Genomic DNA, 21,601 nt, shown 5'->3' on the forward strand with positions numbered 1-21,601 from the left:
ATGGTCCCCAAGGGAGAGGTTCAGCATTCAGGGATCCTCTCCTTACTTCTGCATTTCAGCTGGACATGGATTGGGCTCCTGACTATGGAAAATGATGATGGAGAGAGATTTGTGCAGATGGTGGTTCCGCTGTTTTCCCAGAGAGGCATTTGTTTTGCCTTCATAGAAAGAATACCCCGAGTTACTTTTGTCTCTGAAATTATTGACAGACTCCAAAATGGGGCAAAAATACATGATAAAATCATGGACTCTAATGCCAATGTGGTGGTTGTCTATGGAAAATCTGATGCAATGACACTTCTGAGATGGTTCCCATATCTGTCAGAACAGGAACACATGACAAGTACAGGAAAAGGTAAAGTTTTCATAATGACTGCCCAGTTAGAGTTTGTATTGAATCCCTTTCAAAGGACTTGGAATGCAGAAACGTTCCATGGTGCGATATGCTTCACAATTCACACCAATGACCCACCAGGATTCCGCCAGTTTCTTCAGAGTAGAAACCCATCCAGCACCAATGGAGATGGCTTTATCAGAAGTTTCTGGCAAAGCGCATTCAACTGTGTCTTCCCAGATTCAGACCAAGGCACAGTGAATGAAGATATTTGCACAGGGCAGGAGACGCTGGAGAGCCTTCCGGGACCTTTCTTTGAAATGGGCATGCTTGGACACAGCTACAGTGTCTACAATGCTGTCCATGCTGTGGCCCGTGCTTTACATGCCATGTCCTTCTCTGTTCTCCCACATAGAGCCCTTGTTGAAGAAAGGGGACTGAAGCGCCAGAATCAGCAGTTGTGGCAGGTAATGGAATCAGCCTCCTCATGTAGCAAAGCAGTGTGCATTGGGTGTTAAAGCAGGCCGTATCTGTAAACAAACCTCCTCCCCACATCCTTCCTTTGTCCAGTTCCCCATGTTGTTTCTGAGCACTTTCAGGTTGAAATGCAGAATGGACAGATTCAAACATCCTTTGCTGTTTTCCTCCTCATATAAGCAGCAATCACTATCCAGTGTGTTAGAAATTTCCCTTTGTGCCATAGAATAGGCTGCATCTCAAGCCCTTTAAGTATTCATTCCTATGGAAAAAAGTGATGTAAGTAGTAGCAGTCTAGAACCGTTTTATTTTTCATGGACAGCGGTGCTATCCTTAGAAAGGGGGCTGAAAGCAGTGTTATAACGGTGTTATGTGTTTTTATTCCAAATTAATATTTTAATCAATTTATCAATCAATAATATTTTAATCAATATTTTAATCAATCTTAAAGCATTTTTATCGAGTGTAATCACTGTTGTATAGAGGGTATATATGTTTTTACACCTGTGGCTGTCAGCAGGCATAGGAATAAAACAGGCATAACACACATGCGTACTCATGACTCCTGACTCTATTGCATCAGCCTCCCTAGATGCACTTGTCATAAGAACATAAGAACAGCCCCACTGGATCAGGCCATAGGCCCATCTAGTCCAGCTTCCTGTATCTCACAGCAGCCCACCAAATGCCTCAGGGAGCACACCCTGCCTGAAGAGCACAACTACATAGTCAACTACTTGAATTAAACTTACAGGAGCTGTTTAAGATGTGCCTGCTACTTGGTTGAACAACTACAATGAACCCCGTGCTACCAAACACAAACAAATTAAGACATTGGCAAAGTAAATCATTGAGGAGATAGCAACTTGAACCAACAGAATTGAACATAGCATTGAATTGCTATGGAAACAAAGTGGTTTTAAAGAGCACGCGAAAAAACATAGCAAGGAACCATTAAGTATTTGTTTAATTTGTTTAATTAAAAAGCTCAGTTTTACTTTTCATAGCTTTCAGTACACTTATCTGCTTGGAGGGAGGGACTTCCTTCTCGCATGTTTTTGGGGCCTGGTTCATCAGACTGGGGCCATTCTGGTGTCCTTGCATTCCTCTCGGCCTGTCCTTTCCAATGGACCAAGACATGGTCTCCTACTCATGAGGAAACATGAATAAACATGTCACTCAGTTTCACTTTCCATAGGGCTCCATGCATTTTCCTTGGCAGCTTCTGAGCATTCTCAGAAGACTTTGCAGCCAGTAAAAGCAACAGAACTCCAAGGGAGTCAGAGGCTTAACCCATAGTTGCCCACCCACAGGTGTGATCCCTTTTACGCATATGCCCACCCACATTTGATCCCTGTTACGCATATGCAATCTTGGGCAGAAATGGCTTAGGGTGCAGTCCTAACCCCTTATGTCAGTGCTTTCCAGCACTGACTTAAGGGCAATGCAGCTCTGAGGTAAGGGAACAAACACTCCCTTACTTTGAGGAGTCCTCCGTGAGTGACGCCCAACTGCAGGATGCAGCACATGTCCCATTGACACTGCTATGCCAGTGCTGGAAACTGCTGACGTAAGGGGTTAGGATTGTGCCCTCAGTCACACAGAAGCACTCGGGACGATTCACAGATGCTCCGCAGCCACTTTAATAAGTAAATGTCAGTGTTATTTCACTAATTGAGCAGGATACCACATTTTGTTGTTCTATAAGCCCAATTTCGTGTTTTGGCAGTGCTATATTGTTTTTACCAATTTACAGCCCAATTCTGAGCTGACTGGGGTGTGTGGCTGCTACGGCGCTGAAAATGGCTGCCACCACATCCTGAATGCCCAAAGCAGCTGGTGGGTGGCACCTCAGGAGAAGGGGACTTTTGTCCCCTTCCCCTGGTAAGCGCACTAGCCTCACAATGGGGTTACTCGATTCACCGCCAACTCAAAGGTCAGTGGTAAATCAAGTGTCTTCATGTCAGGCAGTGAGCCCAACATGGTGACTTTTGAGTCCTGCCTCCCTCCCCCAACATGCCTCTACCTGCCCTCTCCCCGCCCCCTCCATGCCTTGTCCCCACCCTCTCCCTGCCCGCCGCTCACCTCCCCCTCCCTGGCTCCCCTCCTCCCTGCCTCCCCCCACACACCCGCTTACCTCTGTGCTGCTCGGCGGTCCACGTGACTGCAGAGTGGCGGAGGTTGGGTGTCTGCCTGGCAGTAGCCTGGCATCAGCCAGGGCTGGGCTATTACCGGCGCTCACCTAATAGTAGGGTCCACAAACGTGCCATAAGGCAGTGTGCACCAGTGGTGAGCCAGCACCCTGAGCCCAGGATTGGACTCTTACACTGTTCCTAGATGTAAGTAAAAGAAGTACATAAATGATCGTCTCCAACTTCCAAGTGCAGTCTTTCTATACCCTTGACACTTCCTTTCTCTATCTAGTTTCTGAGAATCGTCTCATTTAACAACAGTGCAGGAGACAAAGTTTCTTTTGACCAAAATGGGGAATTAATTGCAGGATTTGATATCATCAACTGGATTATTTCCAATCAATCCTTTCATAGAATTAAAGTTGGGAGTGTGGATCCCCAGGCTCCTCCAGACCAGGCTTTCACCATCAATGAGGATGCCATCACATGGCACAGATGGTTTAATCAGGTAGGAGGGTGTTGTTGGCAAGTCAAGGAAGACTTCCTGTGCTGAGTGAGAATTAAATAAGTTTCATCCATGACAAGCAAAGTCTTTCTTTTTTTTCCCCAGTTAGTAGGAGCCCCTATAAATACTGTTCATGTTGGCCACCTTCAGTCTCGAAAGACTATGGTATCGCGCTCTGAAAGGTGGTTCTGGAACAGCATCTAGTGTGGCTGAAAAGGCCAATTTGGGAGTGACAATCCCTTCCACACTGGCAGCAAGTGCAGTCTGTCCCTGGTCTGTCTCCCTGGCTATGGGCCTTCCTTCTTTGCCTCTTAGCCTCAGACTGTTGGCCAAGTGTCTCTTCAAACTGGGAAAGGCCATGCTGCACAGCCTGCCTCCAGACATTTTATGAATTGATGAAACAGTTGATGCTCCAGGTTCTCCTTCATTGCTTGCTGTACACTTGCATGCATTTTATTTGAAAATAGTTAAAAGGACTGAACTTATTAATTAATCCTAACCTGTGCTGGAACGTAGGTCCAGAGCACCTGGGCTGAGCCAGATCCGCGAATGGAAAATTCGCTAATAGGCTTGACCTGTAAAGAAATGGAGCAACAGTTTGTAGCGTATCAAGTGGTACTACTTAAATACGAGTACATTCGTCCATTCCTGAGATGCTTCCTCACTTTGATAACATGCAAAATGGCCCAAGAAACATAAGGTCGGTAACCATGCATATTATTTTCCTGCTTCTCCACCTCTTCTTTCATTTATGGTTCAGGTACAACCTCTTTCTAAATGTAGCAGGAGCTGCTACCCTGGATTTAGCAAGAGAGTGAAGGAGGGGGAGCCCTTTTGCTGCTATGAGTGTGTCCTATGTCCAGAAGGGAAGATTTCAAATCAGAAAGGTAAGGAATAGACTGCACAGAGGTATCAAAACAGATGACTGTGTTCCTAAACATACCTAGCAAAAGGAAAGATGGTTCGCTGTTCTCTTAGAGTTCACAACCGAAAAAAATAGACAAGTCAGACACTTCCACTGCGGAGACGCTATAATGGCAGAATAAGGACATTTGCTCTCCCCTGCTAAACGTAGGACACTCTCCACCTTTTCTGTGGTTAGTTAGGAAGTCACCAGTTAACTGGCAGAAAGCTGATGAAGAAATAATGTAAAGTCTCGAGTAAATGCGTATTACCATGATTTAATGACTATGGGACTGACAGCCCAATACAGGTGTGTGCCACTTAACGACGGGGATATGTTCTCCTAACCTTGTTGTTATGCAATTAGGTCATTGAGTAAACATTCAATCCAATCTATTGATTTTGTTGTGTTAACAGACACTCCCTGCCAGACACTAGCTGGCTGAACAGGCTACTGGAGATAAATTGCCTCTCCTTTGCATTAAGAGCCTCTCTGTTGTGTAAACAGACACTCTACTGCAGGCTATGGGGGATATGATTGCCTCATTAAGAACATCTTTATTGTTCTTTGACCACCATCATATATGCGGTTCGTAGTTAAGCAAACTGTTGTTAAGCAGCACACGCCTGCACTACATTTCGCTGGTGGCAGTTGCCAGAAACAGCCATAAAGCATACTCCAGTAGTCTTCCAAGTTGCTGGAGCACTAGTGGGAAGCTATCTGGAGCTGGAAAGCCAGTGGGAGAGGAGGGAAGGGGTGGGGGAAGGCCAAATGGAAGGGGCGAAAGTGGACCAGGATAGGGAGGAACAGGGGATGGGGAGTTATGGGAGGGGTGGATCCAGTGGCAATGGCATGCATTGGGTCCTATCCCATCTGGAAGGGGCCTCAAGGGCCCCTTTCTCAACTCGGACTTGTGCTAGCGCCAGTTCTAGGAGAGGGGAAAGGGGATCTACCTTTGCTGCTGAATACAGCATGCCTATTTTTTGTAACTGCTGAACAAATGGGCGAGGATAGAATTTGGGGGAGGATAGAATTGGGCTGAAAGTGTAAGTTATAACCCAACATTCCCAACCACTTAAACCATCCTCTGCTACATTTCACAGGATCTGCTTGGAATAGATCCTTTAATGTGAACAGTGGAATGTTACCTGTCAGAGGATAAAGAACTATAGCATGTTGCTGAGTTTTATAGCATGTTGGTGTAATCAAGACCATACAATTTCCTTTGCAGACATGAATGACTGTTACGGATGCACAGATGAAAGCTATGCAAACCAAAAAAGAGATGAATGTATTCCCAAGGTTGTGACCTTCTTGTCCTATGAAGAACCTGTGGGAATCGGTTTGGCCTTTGCTGCCTTTTTGTTTTCCTTGATCACAGCTCTGGTGCTAAAAACATTTAGGACACACCACAACACTCCCATCGTCAAAGCCAACAACCGCAACCTCACCTACACCCTCTTCATCTCCCTCCTGCTCTGCTTCCTCTCATCATTGCTTTTCATTGGACAGCCCACAAAAGTGACGTGTCTCCTCCAACAAACTGTTTTTGGCATCATCTTCTCTGTGGTTGTTTCTTGCGTCTAGCAAAGACCATCACAGTGGTTCTGGCTTTCATGGCCACAAAGCCAGGAAGCAGGATGAGAAAGTGGGTGGGGACAAGACTGGCCACCTCCATTGTTGTTTCCTGCTCCCTCATTCAAACAGGCATTTGTATTGTGTGGCTGGCAACGTCTCCTCCTTTCCCAGACACTGACAAGCATTCAGTGCTGGAGGAAATTGTACTGGAATGTAACGAGGGATCTGTGACTATGTTTTACTGTGTCCTGGGCTATATGGGCTTCTTGGCTGTTGTCAGTTTCTCTGTGGCATTTCTTGCCAGGAAACTACCCGACAGCTTCAATGAAGCCAAATTCATCACCTTCAGCATGTTGGTCTTTTGCAGTGTTTGGCTTTCCTTCATTCCAACCTACCTGAGCACGAAGGGGAAAAACATGATTGCTGTGGAGATCTTCTCTATCTTGTCCTCTAGTGCTGGGCTGCTGGGCTGCATCTTTTTCCCCAAATGTTACATCATTGTGCTGAGGCCTGAGCTGAACAACAAGGAACAACTGACAATAAGAAAAGACTGACAGCCCAGTCCTGTCTGAAACCCTGAGAAGCGACTGTCAGTGATGGAAAAAAATTGGTATTGGTTGATTGATGCACTTCAAAAGGGTCAAAACTCTTTAAAGAATTTTAGAAGGTTTATTCTTACAATGGTAGATCAATCACAAGCCAATTTACAGGATCCTGGATAGAGATCTTCTTTGCCTGCTACTCTAGTCTCGTTCTTCCCAAAGACTACATCCCATCAGTAACCTTTATGCCTTGACATAAACAAGTTCAGGAAAAGCCTCTTCCCCCCAAGTACTATGTCATTTGAACCTCATTTACTATTCACTACCTTGGTTATGAAAGATCTTGGTGAACCCTACAACTTTGTAATTCCCCAAAAGGTGTTTCCAACTATTGTTCTCATCAGTCATTGTGACACAGTAACTCCTATCTGGCACAGAAAAACACGGTCATGCTTCTGGCTCTAATTTCTGTTCTTTTCCTAAACCTAGAAAAGAGAATTAACCATTTAGGTTCTCACCTTAACAGATCAGTCAATGGCTGACCTTCCATGTAGCATGTATGACTACATACATATTGGTACTGGGCACAGTGCTCCCTACTCCCCATGTAGCATAAACGTGCTTTATGGCATGTTTATAGTACCTAGCGCACGGGCTAGGGCTCAGTGCCAGCACTAGGTAAGCATAGAATTGGCCCTTAGACCGACAAGATAGAATGCTATTGGTCAGAAGAAAAAAGAATTATGGTATTTTGTTGAGTTTCATGGCATGGTACAATCAAGACCACATCTTTTCCTTTTTAGACATGAATGACTGTTATGAATGCACAATGCTGGTGCAGACACAATGCAGCCCCGAGGAAAGGGAACAAGCATTCACTTAGCTAGAGGAGGCCTCTATGAAAGCCCCCCAACTACAGGATGCAGCGCATGCCCTGTTGGCAGAGCTGCTCCAGTGCTGGAAGATTGGGAGGATTTGGCCCAAAGTGTACTCCCTGACTGTATGCCAGGAGTTACCTTCAGACTCATCTTATACATGGAGTCACGTTTAAAAGAATGTGTGGAAATAGATTTTTTTTTTTGTCTAACTGAATGAGTGTGTTCATCTAGGCACTGTGTTTTGAATCATTGTTTTTATTTTAAAGGTTTAATGATTTGATTAAAACAAATCATTGTTTTATTTAACAGGTTCTAGAGTTAATCCTGTTGTTTCTGCATTTATCACCTAATTCTCTGTAGTCTTTTTTCTGTTAAACTATACAGCTATACCACTGGCCAGTACACAGAACCTGAGCATCCTCACATTGTTTTTCCTGAATGTGTGCATGTTACAGGTGGTTAAAAAGCACTGCCAGAAACACGGCCCTTTCATGAGCATATACAGTCTTCCTTGACTTTCAGACCATAGACCAGTGATTTTCAACCTTTTTTTGCCTCTTGGCCCACTGACAAGGTACTAAAGTTGTCAAGGCATCCCATCAGTTTTCTGACAATTGACAAGGCACACACTGCTGTTGGTGGGGGGGCTCACATCCCCCAATGGCCCTACTAATAAGTGACCCTCCCCCAAACTCCTGTGTCACACCTGCAGACCCCCAGTGTGCCAAAGTATAGTGGTTGAAAATATGGCTGCCATAGACCATAGTTTCCCAAAGTCTGGTTCATAACTTACTGGTAGGTGTAGTGGGTCATGGGTTCCCCCCCTGTCCAAACTACTTCTGGTCGGTTCCAAATTACAGCCATTCCAGAAGCATTGGAAAGCCCCAGAGACCTCTTCTAGGACATGCTGGGCCAGCGATCCAATCTATTGGCCTCCACAGGCCTTGGAATGTCCTGAAGAAGCTCTGAAAGTGGCTTCCAGTTTTTGGACACAACTTCCAGTTTAACCGGAAGTCGCTTCTCGTCACTTCTGTGGGCCATTCTGAGGCCCACACAGGTCAATAGTGTGCATTGCTGGCTCAGTGTGGCCCAAAAGAGGCCTCCCGAGAAGGCCTTGCAGTGTGAGAATGAACATCATGATGCAACCCACTGTGGAGGACAAGGTGTGTCGCTGTGCTGGAAAGTTAGGAAACCACTGCAATAGAGTATTATTCTTGGGTGTCCTGAACTTGCTGTAGGTCATTCCAAACCTACATGTCCCTCACTCTTAAACAATACATCTGTTGACACTTCAGAACCAAAAATCATTATTTACTTCATCAATTCCACAGGGAGTACCAATTATGAACTAACAGCTTTTTTTTGTTTAATTATCTTAACAGACTGTAATTAACTCAGGTACTTGTTAAAAAAAAAAACTCTATGAAGTTTCAGTGGCAGCTGGGAAAACGTTCAGGATGGACATGATAATTATTCCCAGAACTACCATTTAGAACTAAGGCAAGAAACAGGCAAGGAAGCATCAGACGTATCTTGGGTACTTTAGACGCTACATTCCAGAGTCCAGGTATTCTAGGAGACAAAATACCATTCATTTTGGGAGAGGAAATATGGAGACTGTACTTAGGGGGTGAGGAGCAAGTCCTGTGCTTAGGATGCTGGCATTTGTGTTGCTGTCTCTGGAAGTGCTGCTTCTGTGGGCCTGCAAGGCTCACATTGGTAAGTGCCAAGTCCGTGATCCACACCCTCCACTCCACATGTATCATCAGCCGGGAGATCTCATCATCGGAGGGGTTGCTTCTCAGTCCTTCATTCTTGCCGATTCAATAGACTTCACCGAAGAACCCCCACCAACATTACTCGAACAGCTTACGTAAGAAGTTTGTTCTTCTATCCATTTATTTCATCACTTGAGTGATGAAATAATTCATCACTTAAGCCCAGAACTTAAGGCCCAAATGCTAACCAACTTTTCAGTGCTGGCATAGCTGTGCCAATAGGACGTGTGCTGCATCCTGCAGTTGGATGGCACTCACAGAGCCCTCCTCAAAGTAAGGGAATGTTTGTTCCCTTCCCTCGGAGCAGCATTGCCCTTATGCTGGTGCTAGAAAGTGGGTTAGGATTGTGCCCTAAGAGCTGCAGGCACAAAACAGTGGTTCTTAGACTGACTGCAGAAAAGGTTAATTGCATGAAGGAAGTTCTGAAGAGTAGAAACACAGAGAAGGAAAGTCACTCCATAGATGCTTCTAAACATTAGTTGACTTCTTTGTATAACAATTTATTTTTTTCCTCACTTGTTTTTCTTCTTCCATCAATTGCTTTCTCACATCACATCACATTCACCAGACAGACTGACTGACTGACTGACTGACTGACCCAACACAACTACTACATAATACTGCTTTTTGTAGAGCGGCTTTCAGGAAGAAGGCCCAGGGATACCTTTCTTTGACGAAGATACTACCCAAACTGTCCATCTCGATATTTGAAACTTAAATATTTGAACTTTTTAAAAGAGTGAACTTGATCTTATTTCATGTGAAGTACATTGTAGTGGTCTTTGGTGTCATCACTCCAATCACCCTGATCATGTTAGTATCTTCCTGACATTTGATACCAATATGGATTGGTTGCTACTTGCTGTGTTTCATGACATCTTCTTGTGCCCTTCTCTTTCTAATGCAACACTACAACTACACAGCACTCCATCTGAAAGGTGAAACATGTGTTTGTATGATGAGGCCTACACCTCTTCATGAAAGGCAAGGCATATGATGTTAAAAAAAGAAAAGGGTTTCAACACATGCAATACCCAGTTTCAGTCATTCTGTTATGGTTTGGAACACCTTCCTGATAAAGACTGAAATTCTCATTCTAGGACAATAACAAAACATTACCAACACATCCTGGCTGTGGCATTTGCAGTGAAGGAGATCAATGAGAATCCCCACATCTTACCCAATGTCACTTTGGGATTCCACATCTATGACAGCTACTTCAGTGACAAGTGGTCCTATCATGTCACAATGCTGCTTCTGTCTTCCCTGGAGAGATTTGTCCCCAACTATAAATGTGACATGCAGCACAACCTGATAGTGGTCATTGGAGGACTGGACTCCCAAATCTCCCGTCATGTGGCAAGTGTCTTGGATATTTACAAAGTTCCACAGGTAGGATACCCTGGTCTCTTTGCTTACAGCTCTATGAGAATTTAAGGCTTCATTCATATGTTCACTGTTATTCCAGACTTTGCGGTTTGGAGAAGTGGACCTATGTATCAGAATAGGGGGAAAAAACTATAATGAGGATTCAGTCTTATATTGTTCTGGGTAGCTATGGAGTTGAGGAAGCCATGCATTTCTGCAGTATTACAGGTCAATTTCACAGAAACATGCCAATCAGTGCTTTCATGCTTGATGCTATTCTGCTTTGTATATGGTTCACTTGGCATACTTAATGCTTCATTCATTTACAGTTCCTGGTATATAATTTGAACCATGCTATGTAGATCGAACCATGCCAATCCAGGAACATCAAAGGGAGGGGTGACTATTTTATTGCTGGGGTGGAATGTAGCAATGTTGTAGCTTTATTCTTGGGGATCAGTAAGTCATACTGTAAGCCACCAATATACCTTTTGAAAGCGAGGATGAGTGATCTTTTGAAGAAAGGAAACATCTTTTTGAATAAAGATCACTTGTTCAATGAGGTGCATTGCAATCACTCTGTTTCAAGATTCCAAACCTCAGGAAGCTCTGTGAAGTGTTGCACAGGGCTCCCTGCACCTCCAGCAGTCCTCACTGAGTCCAAGTAAGTGAAAACACTCCCACTTCACTCCCTTTAGGGACACAATCCTGGGGATCGCTTCCCTGCCTCTCCTCTTCCCCTGCACCTTAAAAGGACGGGGGAAGCATTACACAAACTGGTGGGTGGCGACTCGCCAGTTAGAGAACCACTGCCCTACTGGATACAATGAAATTTACTTCTCAGTAGGCATGGATATGATTGTGAGGAAATGTAAGCAAGAATTTACTGCATTGTGAACATCTTATTCTCTTAATGTGGGATTACCCAGGGCCCTCATGTACACATGCGAGTTGCATCAGTGGCAGATTGCAAAGTGCCCAATGTGGCAGAATTAGAACACCTTTCACTATAGACTTGCCACCCCCATTGCAAGCAACAATGAAAGCACCCCCTTCTTGAAGCAGGTCATTCCCCTCCTTGCTATGCTCCTCACATACAGTCATCAGTCGTTGAAGTTCTGAAGGTATAATGACATCAGATAAGGGTGTTGGAGTGTTTGTATTTGAAGTGCAGCTGGCATTCTATGTTATGCGGCTCCTGAATCTTGTGTAGTCGATATGGAATGGAAGTTCTGAGGCAGGTAATATCCTGAACCCACAACACACTAACAGCACAATCCTCACCCCTTATGTCAGTGCTTTCCAGCACTGACATAAGGGCAATGCAGCTGTAAGGTAAGGGAACAAACATTCCCTGAGGAGGTCTCCGTGAGTGACACCCAACTGCAGGATGCAGCACACGTCCCATTGGCACTGCTATGCCAGTGCTAGAAAGCAGGATTGCACCCTTAGTGTTGTCACAAAAGCCACTGTTCTCTCAGCCTCAGATACTTGTCAGTAACAAGCGAATAGTAACAATAACACTCTCGACACAGTTGTTGAAAAAATTGCTAAAACACAATGTACATGAAGTGTTTTAAATTCTTGAAAAAGTCATATAAATGCTATTTTTTTTTTCTCTTGGCCCCACCTGGCCATTTTTCATTAGTTCATCTATGGCCCTGCTCCACAAATGGATGATAAAACCCCAGGACTGCCCTTCTTCCAGATGGTCCCCAAGGAAGCCCTTCAGTATGCAGGGATTCTCTCTTTACTTCTGCATTTCAGCTGGACATGGATTGGACTTGTTACCGTGGAAAATGAAGACGGAGAAAGATTTGTGCAGATGGTGTCTCCAGTGTTTTCCCAGAGAGGCATCTGCATTGCCTTTGTAGAACAAATCCCCCGAATGACTTTTGTCTCTGAAATAAATGAGATGTTCCAACATGGGGCAAAAATCCATGATATAATCACGGACGCTAAAGCGAACGTAGTCATTGTCTATGGAGAATCAAATTCTATGACAATTCTGAGATGGTTGCCATATCTATCAGAACAGGAACACATGACAAATAGTGGAAAAGGTAAAGTTTTCCTACTGACTGCCCAGATAGAGTTTGTACTGAATCCCTATCAAAGGATTTGGAATGCAGAAATATTCCATGGTGCAATATCCTTCACAATGCACAGCACAGATCCACCAGGATTTCACCAGTTTCTTGAGAGCAGAAACCCATTCAGCACCAACGGAGATGGCTTTATCAGAAGTTTCTGGCAAAATGCATTCAACTGTGTCTTCCCAGATTCAGACCAAGGCACAGTGAATGAAGATATCTGCACAGGGTATGAGAAGCTCGGAAGCCTTCCAGGACCTTTCTTTGAAATGAGCATGCTTGGACACAGCTACAGTGTTTACAATGCTGTCCATGCTGTGGCTCATGCTTTACATGCCATGTCGTCGTCTACATACCCACACAAAATCCTACTTGAAGGAAGGGAACTGAAGCTCTGGAACCAGCAGTTGTGGCAGGTAATGAACCCGGCCTCCTCATGCAGCAAAACACCATGAATTAACGATTATAGCAGGCCCATCTCTAAATAAACTGTGTTCAAAATCCTTCCTTTGTCCCATTTCCCATTTTCTTTCTGAGCACTTGTAGACAGAAATGCAGAATTGACTCTTTTGAACACGTATCTCTGTTCTTCTCCCTCTTCTCTATAAACTTCTCATATGAGTAACAACCTCTATTCAGTGATACACAGCGCACTCCAGACTGCATGTTGGGCTGGCACAAGTCCCTCATGATTCGGCAAGTCCAGTGCTCGGAGGCGTGCCGACCTGCGGAGGCTGGCAGAAGCCTTTGTGCCACAGAGGCTCCAAGTCTTGCGTCAGCCGAGCTCAACCAACCCAAGATTCTGGAATGGACAGGGAGGCGGCAGGAGAGAGGTATTCCGGGACAGGGGGAGGGCAGGCAGTGGGTGGCTCTGGGGGCAGGCAGGTGGAGAGCGGGAGGTGGGGCTGGGATCTGGCAGTTATACCAGATCCCAACCCCCGTTCCTGGGGAGCTCTGAGCAGCTTCAGGCCACTCCGCCCTTCTCGAACTTGCGCCACCTCAGGAGGTGGCCCAAGTCTAAGGAGACCCATAGGGACCAGGGTGCCTTACCCAGAGGTAAGGGGAAGGTAAGTTAAGTGGTAAGGGGAAATGTTTCCCCTTACCTCTGGCTGAGCCACTTTGGGCCCCTATGCTGCACTGGATACAGCACAAGCCTCTTGGCTTGCCTGTTCCTGCTCAGGATAGGATTATGCCTACAGTAATTTTCCTTGAATATAGTGTTCTGCTTATAGCCTCTGGGTTAGTATAAACAAGTGCCTCAGTCATTGCATCCTCTTCCAGCAGTCTTGGAAGTCTTCCATCAGTGTTCTCCCATCAGTCTTGTCCAGTCCCCAAAACTGATCAGTGATCATTCTGCAGATCATTGGAGAATACTTAGTACCAAGTACTTCCTTGAGAAAGAAAAATATACAACTATGAAGCAGGCTGTGTTCCAAGCCCTTTGAGTCTACATTCTAATAGACAGGGCTTTTTTTGTAATGGAACGCACCGGAATGGCGTTCCTGCACCAGTTAAGCTCCTGGAGTGAGCCCCCTGCTGGAGGCTGTGGGTTAAGTCCTACCTGGGACTTAAAAAAAAAAAAAGTTAAAAAAAGAGCCTGCCTGGGACTGAACTTTGAGGAGTTTTGCAGCCTCAACTGGCCCCCCTTTTGGCAACTAGCAACCAACCAACCAACCAACTAGCAATTTTGCAGCCATGGAGCAGCTTCCCACCTTAAAAAAAAAAAAAAATTATTCCTCAGTGGGATTTGAACCCCAGGCCTCCAGCTCCACAGATCTATAATTTAACCACTGAGCCACCAGAGGTCTTAAGTTCAAAGTGTTTGGAACTAACACTTGAGGCACTGATGGCCACCAGCTGGGCTGAAGACCTTATATATTTGTTCTGAACACTTTAACTACTGTATAGGCTTTCCTATAGCCCAATGGAGAGAGTTTCCTATAGCCCAATGGAGCACCTCCCCACCTAAAAAAAATGGGGTGATTCACTCCAGCTGTGGCAGGAGTGCTTTTGCTACCAGGGATCTCACACGGGATGGACGTGTGTGTGTGTGTGTGTGTGTGTGTTCGCGCGCGCGCATGTATAAAAAATGGTTTAAACATAAATAAATAAATAAATAAAAAGTTGTGAGTTCCTGCACCTATTTTTTTACAAAAAAAGCACTGCTAATAGACAAAAAACAATATGAATACAAATTAACCCCTGCTAATTGGGTAAGAGGCACTTTTTCAAGTGGGTGCTCCTTTTTTTTATCAGGGGGAGAGTAACTGGCCCACCTCACCCCAGCACTGTCTGTTCTAATGGCTGTCTGTTGGTATTCTTTTGCATCTTTTTAGATTGTGAGCCCTTTTGGGACAGGGAGCCATTAGTTATTTCATTTTTCTCTGTAAACCGCTTTGTGAACTTTAAGTTGAAAAGCTGTATATAAATACTGTTAATAATAATAATAATAATAATAATAATAATAATAATAATAATAATAATAATAATAATAATAATAATAATAATAATGAGCAGAAGCCATGCATTTTGAGCAACATTAACTTTGGTCTTAATGATGGAATTAGCTGAATGCTGAAGAACATTCATTTTGAGTTTAGATCCATTCACCAGAATAGTGATTTAGGGCGCAATCTGATCCTGCTCTGGAACAGGCAAGCCAAGAGGCTTGTACTGTATCCAGTGCAGGATAGGGGCCCAAAGTGGCTCAGCCAGAGGTAAGGGGAAACTTTCCTCCTTACCTCTGGGTAAGGCACCCTGGCCCCTATGGGTCTGCTCAGACTTGCGCCATCTCCTGAGGTGGTACAAGTCCAAGGAGTGCGAGGCGGCTTGAAGCTGCTGCAAACTCCCCAGGAACAGGGGTTGGGAGCCGGCATAACTGCTGGATCCCAGCTTCATCTCCCACTCCCCACCCACCTGCCCCAGGGCCACCCACCACTCGACAACTCCCCGTCCCAGTACGCCTCCTTCCTGCCTCCTCCCCGCCTCCTCCCCGACCACCCCAGAATCTTGTGTTGGCTGACGCAAGGCTTGATTTATTTGATTTTTCTCTGTAAACTGCTTTGTGAACTTTTAGTTGAAAAGCTGTATATAAATACTGTTAATAAAGCAAATTCATAAATGATCATCTCAAATATCCAGCTGCAGGCTTTCTACATGTTCTTTCAACACGTTCCTTTTCCATCTAGTTCCTAAGAATCGTCTCATTTAATAACAGTGCTGGGGACAAAGTTTCTTTTGACCACAATGGGGAGTTAATTGCTGGATTTGATATTATCAACTGGATTATTTCCTCCAATCAATCCTTTCATAGAGTGAAAGTTGGGAGTATGGATCCGCAGGCTTCTCCAGAACAGGCATTCACCATCAATGAGGATGCCATCACATGGCACAGATGGTTTAATCAGGTAGGATGATGTTGTTGGCAAGTCCAGGAAGACTTCCTGTACTGAATGAGCACTATATAAGTTTTGGCCTTGATATGCAAAGTTAAACATGCCTCCTCGTGAGTCGGTTAGGCTGGCACGGCAGAGGCGCACCAGCCTGCAGGGACCGACATAATCCTCAGTACTGACGGAGGCACCAAGCCTTGCGTCAGTCAACACAAGATTCTGGGGTGGGCGGGGAGGAGGCGGGGAGGAGGCAGGAAGGAGGCGTACTGGGACAGGGAGTTGTCGAGTGGTGGGTGGCCCTGGGGCAGGTGGGTGGGGAGTGGGAGATGAAGCTGGGATCCAGCAGTTATGCCGGCTCCCAACCCCTGTTCCTGGGGAGTTTGCAGCAGCTTCAAGCCGCCTCGCACTCCTTGGACTTGTACCACCTCAGGAGATGGCGCAAGTCTGAGCAGACCCATAGGGGCCAGGGTGCCTTACCCAGAGGTAAGGAGGAAAGTTTCCCCTTACCTCTGGCTGAGCCACTTTGGGCCCCTATCCTGCACTGGATACAGTACAAGCCTCTTGGCTTGCCTGTTCCAGAGCAGGATCAGATTGCGCCCTAAATCACTATTCTGGTGAATGGATCTAAACTCAAAATGAATGTTCTTCAGCATTCAGCTAATTCCATCATTAGGACCAAAGTTAATGTTGCTCAAAATGCATGGCTTCTGCTCGTTATTATTATTATTATTATTATTATTATTATTAACAGTATTTATATACAGCTTTTCAACTTAAAGTTCACAAAGCGGTTTACACAGAAAAATGAAATAACTAATGGCTCCCTGTCCCAAAAGGGCTCACAATCTAAAAAGATGCAAAAGAATACCAACAGACAGCCACTAGAACAGACACTGCTGGGGTGAGGTGGGCCAGTTACTCTCCCCCTGCTAAAAAGAGGAGCACCCACTTGAAAAAGTGCCTCTTGCCCAATTAGCAGGGGTATGCCAATATGCTTCCATTCTCTGCATCTACTAATCATTTCCACTCAAAGCAGGTGTGTGAATTAGTTTCATTCTGTTCAGTGTTAACCATCCTGTTTCCTGTGGTGGGCAATGAAGCAACACAAAGGAGGGGAAGTATTGAATGCATTGGTTTCACATTACCCCATGAATGTTGTGGGGTCCTGGTTTGAGGAGGGACACTCGTATTTGCAAGAGGCAGTGGCGGGGCCCTGGGGGTTCTATCTCCCAGAGCAATGGCCCAGCCACTGGGGCCTCAGCAGAGAGTGTGGGGGAAGGGGGTTGCGTCACCTGTGCCCTTCGGCTCCTAGCCAGTCTTTAGTTTATAGGCAGGTTGGGTTCTGCTCCCTCCAGCTGCCTGCCCCAGACTGGCTTCATCCTTGGCCCAGCTGGGCTTTATGCTCATGACCAGCCCCTCCAGGCCCCGCCCCTTCCTCCATGGGAGGGTTAAAAGGCTGACTGGCCTCTTCTGGCCCTTCCCCTCACTGCTTGTGAGAGCCAAAAGGTTGGAGCCTGGTGTTCCTCCCCTCTTCTTCCTCTCCTGGCTCTCCAGGCCAGTACTCTACCTGCTGCTGGCCTTGGGGCCTGTCTCCTCCTTGCCTTGAGCTTCCCTCTCACCCTGCAAGCCTGTTCCCTCCAGGTTTCCCCCAGGTAAGTCAGGGGGACCCTGACAAATGTCAAGGGTTGGTCACATGAGACACTGTCAACTGTTATTGACCATCAGAAGATCTAACCACTTGGCCAACTCCTGAAATTTCAGATCCAGTAGCACCTGCTGCAGATTTGTGATGGAGCACTTTGGAGAACCACGGACAAATCAATGAACAGTGGAACTCACATAGGAATTTTTTTGAAAACTAATAAGTTTTATAGCATTGTAATAATGTTACACAGTAAAGCTGGGTCCACAGTAGACAAGATGGCTCAAGAGAAATAGGTTAAGATCATATTTAACTCTCTGTCGGTCACCTGCAAGGAATCCTCAGACCTATACCAGCTCCTTATCTGGTGTAAGTCTGAAGAGAGTCAGGGGGCTAGGGAAGGACAGAGGGGATGTGGTATGTGCCATGATCACCCCTTTCCAACACCATACTGTCTCCAGCTCCCCACCTGAACCTCTGGGTGAACTGCCCTCAACCCTCCTCTAATCTGTCCCCTGATTGGCTCCTTTTGGTTTTCAAAAGAAAAAGAGCAACTGTTTATAGTATACCAAGTGGTCCATATTGAGTCCATTCACATATTGCTAAGATGCTTCATCTCTTTCATGAATACAAAAAGGCTCCAGAAAGCTAAGGATTTAAAGCACATTTTCCCCATGATTCTCCTTCTCATCTTTCACATATGTTTCAGGTTCAACCTCGTTCTGTATGTAGTGAGAGCTGCCATCCTGGATTTAGGAAGAAAGTGAAGGAAGGGGAACCATTTTGCTGCTATGATTGCATCCCATGTCCAGAAGGGAAGATTTCAGACCAGAAGGGTAAGAAATGGACTGCACAGAGGTATCCAACAGGAGGACTGTAATCCTATCAGATCAGGAAAGTGCTAGGGTTACTTCCACCTTCACGGGGAACAATGCTACACTGGATAATATAAATCAATTTGGTCTTCCCACTAAACACAGGACACACCCTCTTTGCAATCCTTAAACCCAGTTAGAAGGTAGAATGCTGATGAAGAAGAAATAATGTGATGTCTCACGAAAATATGTGTAAATGTGCACATGCATAAGTTACCACTATTAACTGTCAATAAAATTATGATTAATTCTGGAAAAAAAATTGTAATAAGAATGGTGAGTGGTTTGGGTGAAATCAAAAGAGAAAATGAATCTTTCAAGGGCGAGGAGTAGCTCCCTCGCTGATTACAATTCTTATGCTTATCCGTGACCCAAAGTTGGTACTGCATCACAGAAAATTCATTGATAAGTACCCTCCCCACTTTTCCTCTAAGCAGCCATCATTGATGACTTTGTAACATGACAGTTGGGCATTCCAAAGCATTTTTTTTTTTGCACTGTACATTGTTGTGGGACTTTTGACATGTTTATGAAGACTTCGTTGTCAGGTGGCATTCCAGACCTTGGGGCTTACAAGCCAAATTACTGATTTAGGCCCACAACTGGAAATGCTATTGGTCAGAGGATTAGGAATGATGGTATTTTGTGGAGTTTCATGGCATGTTGGTATAATCAAGACCGCATCTTTTCCTCTGTAGACATGAATGACTGTTATGAATGCACAGATGAAAGCTATCCGAGCCAAAAAAGAGATGCATGTATTCCCAAGGCTGTGGCCTTCTTGTCCTACGAAGACCCTCTGGGGATCTGTTTGGCTTTCATTGCTCTTTGTCTTTCATTGGTCACAGCTCTGGTACTAAGAACGTTTGTGAAACACCACGACACTCCAATTGTCAAAGCCAACAACCGCAACCTCACCTACACCCTCCTCATCTCCCTCCTGCTCTGCTTCCTCTGCGTGTTGCTCTTCATCGGACGGCCCATGACAGTGACGTGTCTCCTCCGACAAGCTGCTTTTGGCATCATCTTCTCAGCGAGCGTTTCTTGCGTGCTAGCAAAAACCATCACAGTGGTCCTGGCTTTCATGGCCACCAAGCCAGGAAGCAGGATGAGGAAGTGGGTGGGGACAAGACTGGCCACCTCCATTGTTGGTTCCTGCTCTCTTATTCAGACCGGCATATGTATTTTGTGGCTCACAACTTCACCTCCTTTCCCAGACACTGACACACACTCAGTGCTTATGGAAATTGTATTGGAATGTAATGAAGGGTCTGTAACTATGTTTTACTGTGTCTTGGGCTATATGGGCTTCTTGGCTATTGGCAGTTTCACTGTGGCATTCCTTGCCAGAAAACTTCCTGACAGCTTCAATGAAGCCAAGTTCATCACTTTCAGCATGCTGGTCTTTTGCAGTGTTTGGCTCTCCTTTGTCCCAACCTACCTGAGCACCAAAGGAAAATACATGGTAGCTGTGGAGATCTTCTCTATCGTGGCCTCCAGTGCTGGTCTGCTGGGCTGGATCTTTTTCCCCAAATGTTACATCATTGTGCTGAGACCTGAGCTGAACAATAGAGAAAAACTAACAAGAAGAAAAGACTGAAGCATTTCACGCTTTGGTGTTCTTTGACCTTGTGTGTGTGTGTACAAAACACTGTACAAAACACTATCTGTGAGAGTTTCTGTCCCAGCAGTTACCATATATAGATCTTTCTTGAAGGTCTCCAAAATGCTCCCTATATTAAATATGCATGTAGATAGCTTAATGAACATTTCTTTAAAGAGAAACTACTACTTAATTGCTACTATTTATTACTTAGGAACTGAGTGGTGGCCAATGTCATGGCTCAGTGACTGGGTGTATATCGATCTAGTGAGACTCTGTTAAAACATATATGTCATGCCTGAAAATCTTCCTCCGTGTGACAACAGCCTCAATAGAATTGTAATTTTTCATCAGCAAATCTTCATTGGGGAAAAGGTTAAATATATCATTCTTGCCCTCAAAGGCATAGTTCCAAATCATATTGAAAGTGTTTTATTTTTTCAAGAATGGGTGACTCTTCTCCATCACGTTTCATGGCACCTTTCTCAAATTTGCAACAGTTTTCCTCGCTCTCATTCACTCAGACTTGCAAACACCATTTACACCATCTTTATTCTGGGAACAATCAGAAAGGAAGCAGGATTATGTTCACAAGCCCCCTCCCAATTGTCAAGATTTACAAGATGGGCACAGGTAGACATTTTACCTCCAACTCTTTCATAACTGAACCATAACTGAACCCAAGTGTACACATTTGGCCCCTGTTGCATATATGCAATGTTGGGCAGAAATGGCTTAAATGGATGGATGGAAACAAGAAAGCTTCCTCATACCGCTAGCATAGCTAGGTGGGCTGGGGGTGTAAGACCCCAGGCAGCAAGCCTGGGGGTGTCATCAACTGCCACCGACCTTCCTTAGACCTCTGTGGCTTTCAAGCCATATCCTTGTCCACTCTTCCCTTCTGTGCCCACCCATCTAGAGGGAATAGGGGTGGTTAGGAGGTTGACATGTGCACTTGGCTTACTTAGCATTTGACTTGCAGTGCATGCCTATACATGTCACCTCAGATGAAAAATTTGTTGTATTCAATGGGACTTGCTCTCATGGCAGTGTGAAAGCGTGGGAGTTTCCCCATTTGGTTTATTCGCACCCCCCCCCCCCAATGCCAATTGAGAGATTTAGGACCCAGGAGACACCCTCTCAAATAGTAGAAGCTGAGTGCTTTCCACATAGTAGTACAGTACAAGGACTCTTCATTAATACTGTCACTGCATACTTACTACAGTACTAGCCAGTCCATACACAATTGATTCTCTGCAGAGTAGGCTGATCTGTTGGGGGAGAGGAACAGCAAAGACATGACTCAATAGCCACCTCCTTGGTGCTTTAAATAGAGCCTGGCTTGCACGGGTGCCCTGCTGTTTTTTTCCTATCCATTACACACAACGAACTCTGCCTGCTCCCTCTCCTGCTGGTTTTACAGAGCCAGGGCCTAACCTGCTGAAGCAGCTCTGCAGGCTGCCATTGTGTATTGTAATAGGGGTGCCTTTGTGTGAGTCC

The 21,601-nt window shown here is 45.2% G+C and overlaps 1 protein-coding gene and 1 pseudogene across 1 annotated transcript; both read left to right on the plus strand.

Moving 5' to 3' along the window:
* The first annotated feature begins 369 nt into the window (after positions 1-369).
* LOC136653410 (vomeronasal type-2 receptor 26-like) lies at positions 370-6,484 on the plus strand (annotated as a pseudogene).
* Positions 6,485-9,107: 2,623 nt separating this feature from the next.
* Positions 9,108-20,098, plus strand: LOC136653411 (vomeronasal type-2 receptor 26-like). The gene is made up of 5 exons (XM_066630311.1): positions 9,108-9,223; positions 10,229-10,520; positions 15,778-15,996; positions 18,333-18,459; positions 19,197-20,098. Exons 1-5 carry the CDS (start codon positions 9,108-9,110, stop codon positions 20,096-20,098), a joined length of 1,656 nt encoding a protein of 551 aa, XP_066486408.1.
* Positions 20,099-21,601: the final 1,503 nt, after the last annotated feature.

Source organism: Tiliqua scincoides, chromosome 5 (assembly GCF_035046505.1).
Source record: "Tiliqua scincoides isolate rTilSci1 chromosome 5, rTilSci1.hap2, whole genome shotgun sequence".
NCBI lineage: Eukaryota > Metazoa > Chordata > Lepidosauria > Squamata > Scincidae > Tiliqua > Tiliqua scincoides.

What these genes read in the sequence shown, in the direction of transcription:
- LOC136653411 (XM_066630311.1), top strand. Translation starts at nt 9,108, where the DNA reads ATGTATCATCAGCCGGGAGATCTCATCATCGGAGGGGTTGCTTCTCAG. An exon ending in GGCACAGATGGTTTAATCAG is followed by an intron (nt 15,997 to 18,332) that starts GTAGGATGATGT and finishes CATATGTTTCAG; the next exon opens with GTTCAACCTCGTTCTGTATG. An exon ending in GAAGATTTCAGACCAGAAGG is followed by an intron (nt 18,460 to 19,196) that starts GTAAGAAATGGA and finishes TTTCCTCTGTAG; the next exon opens with ACATGAATGACTGTTATGAA.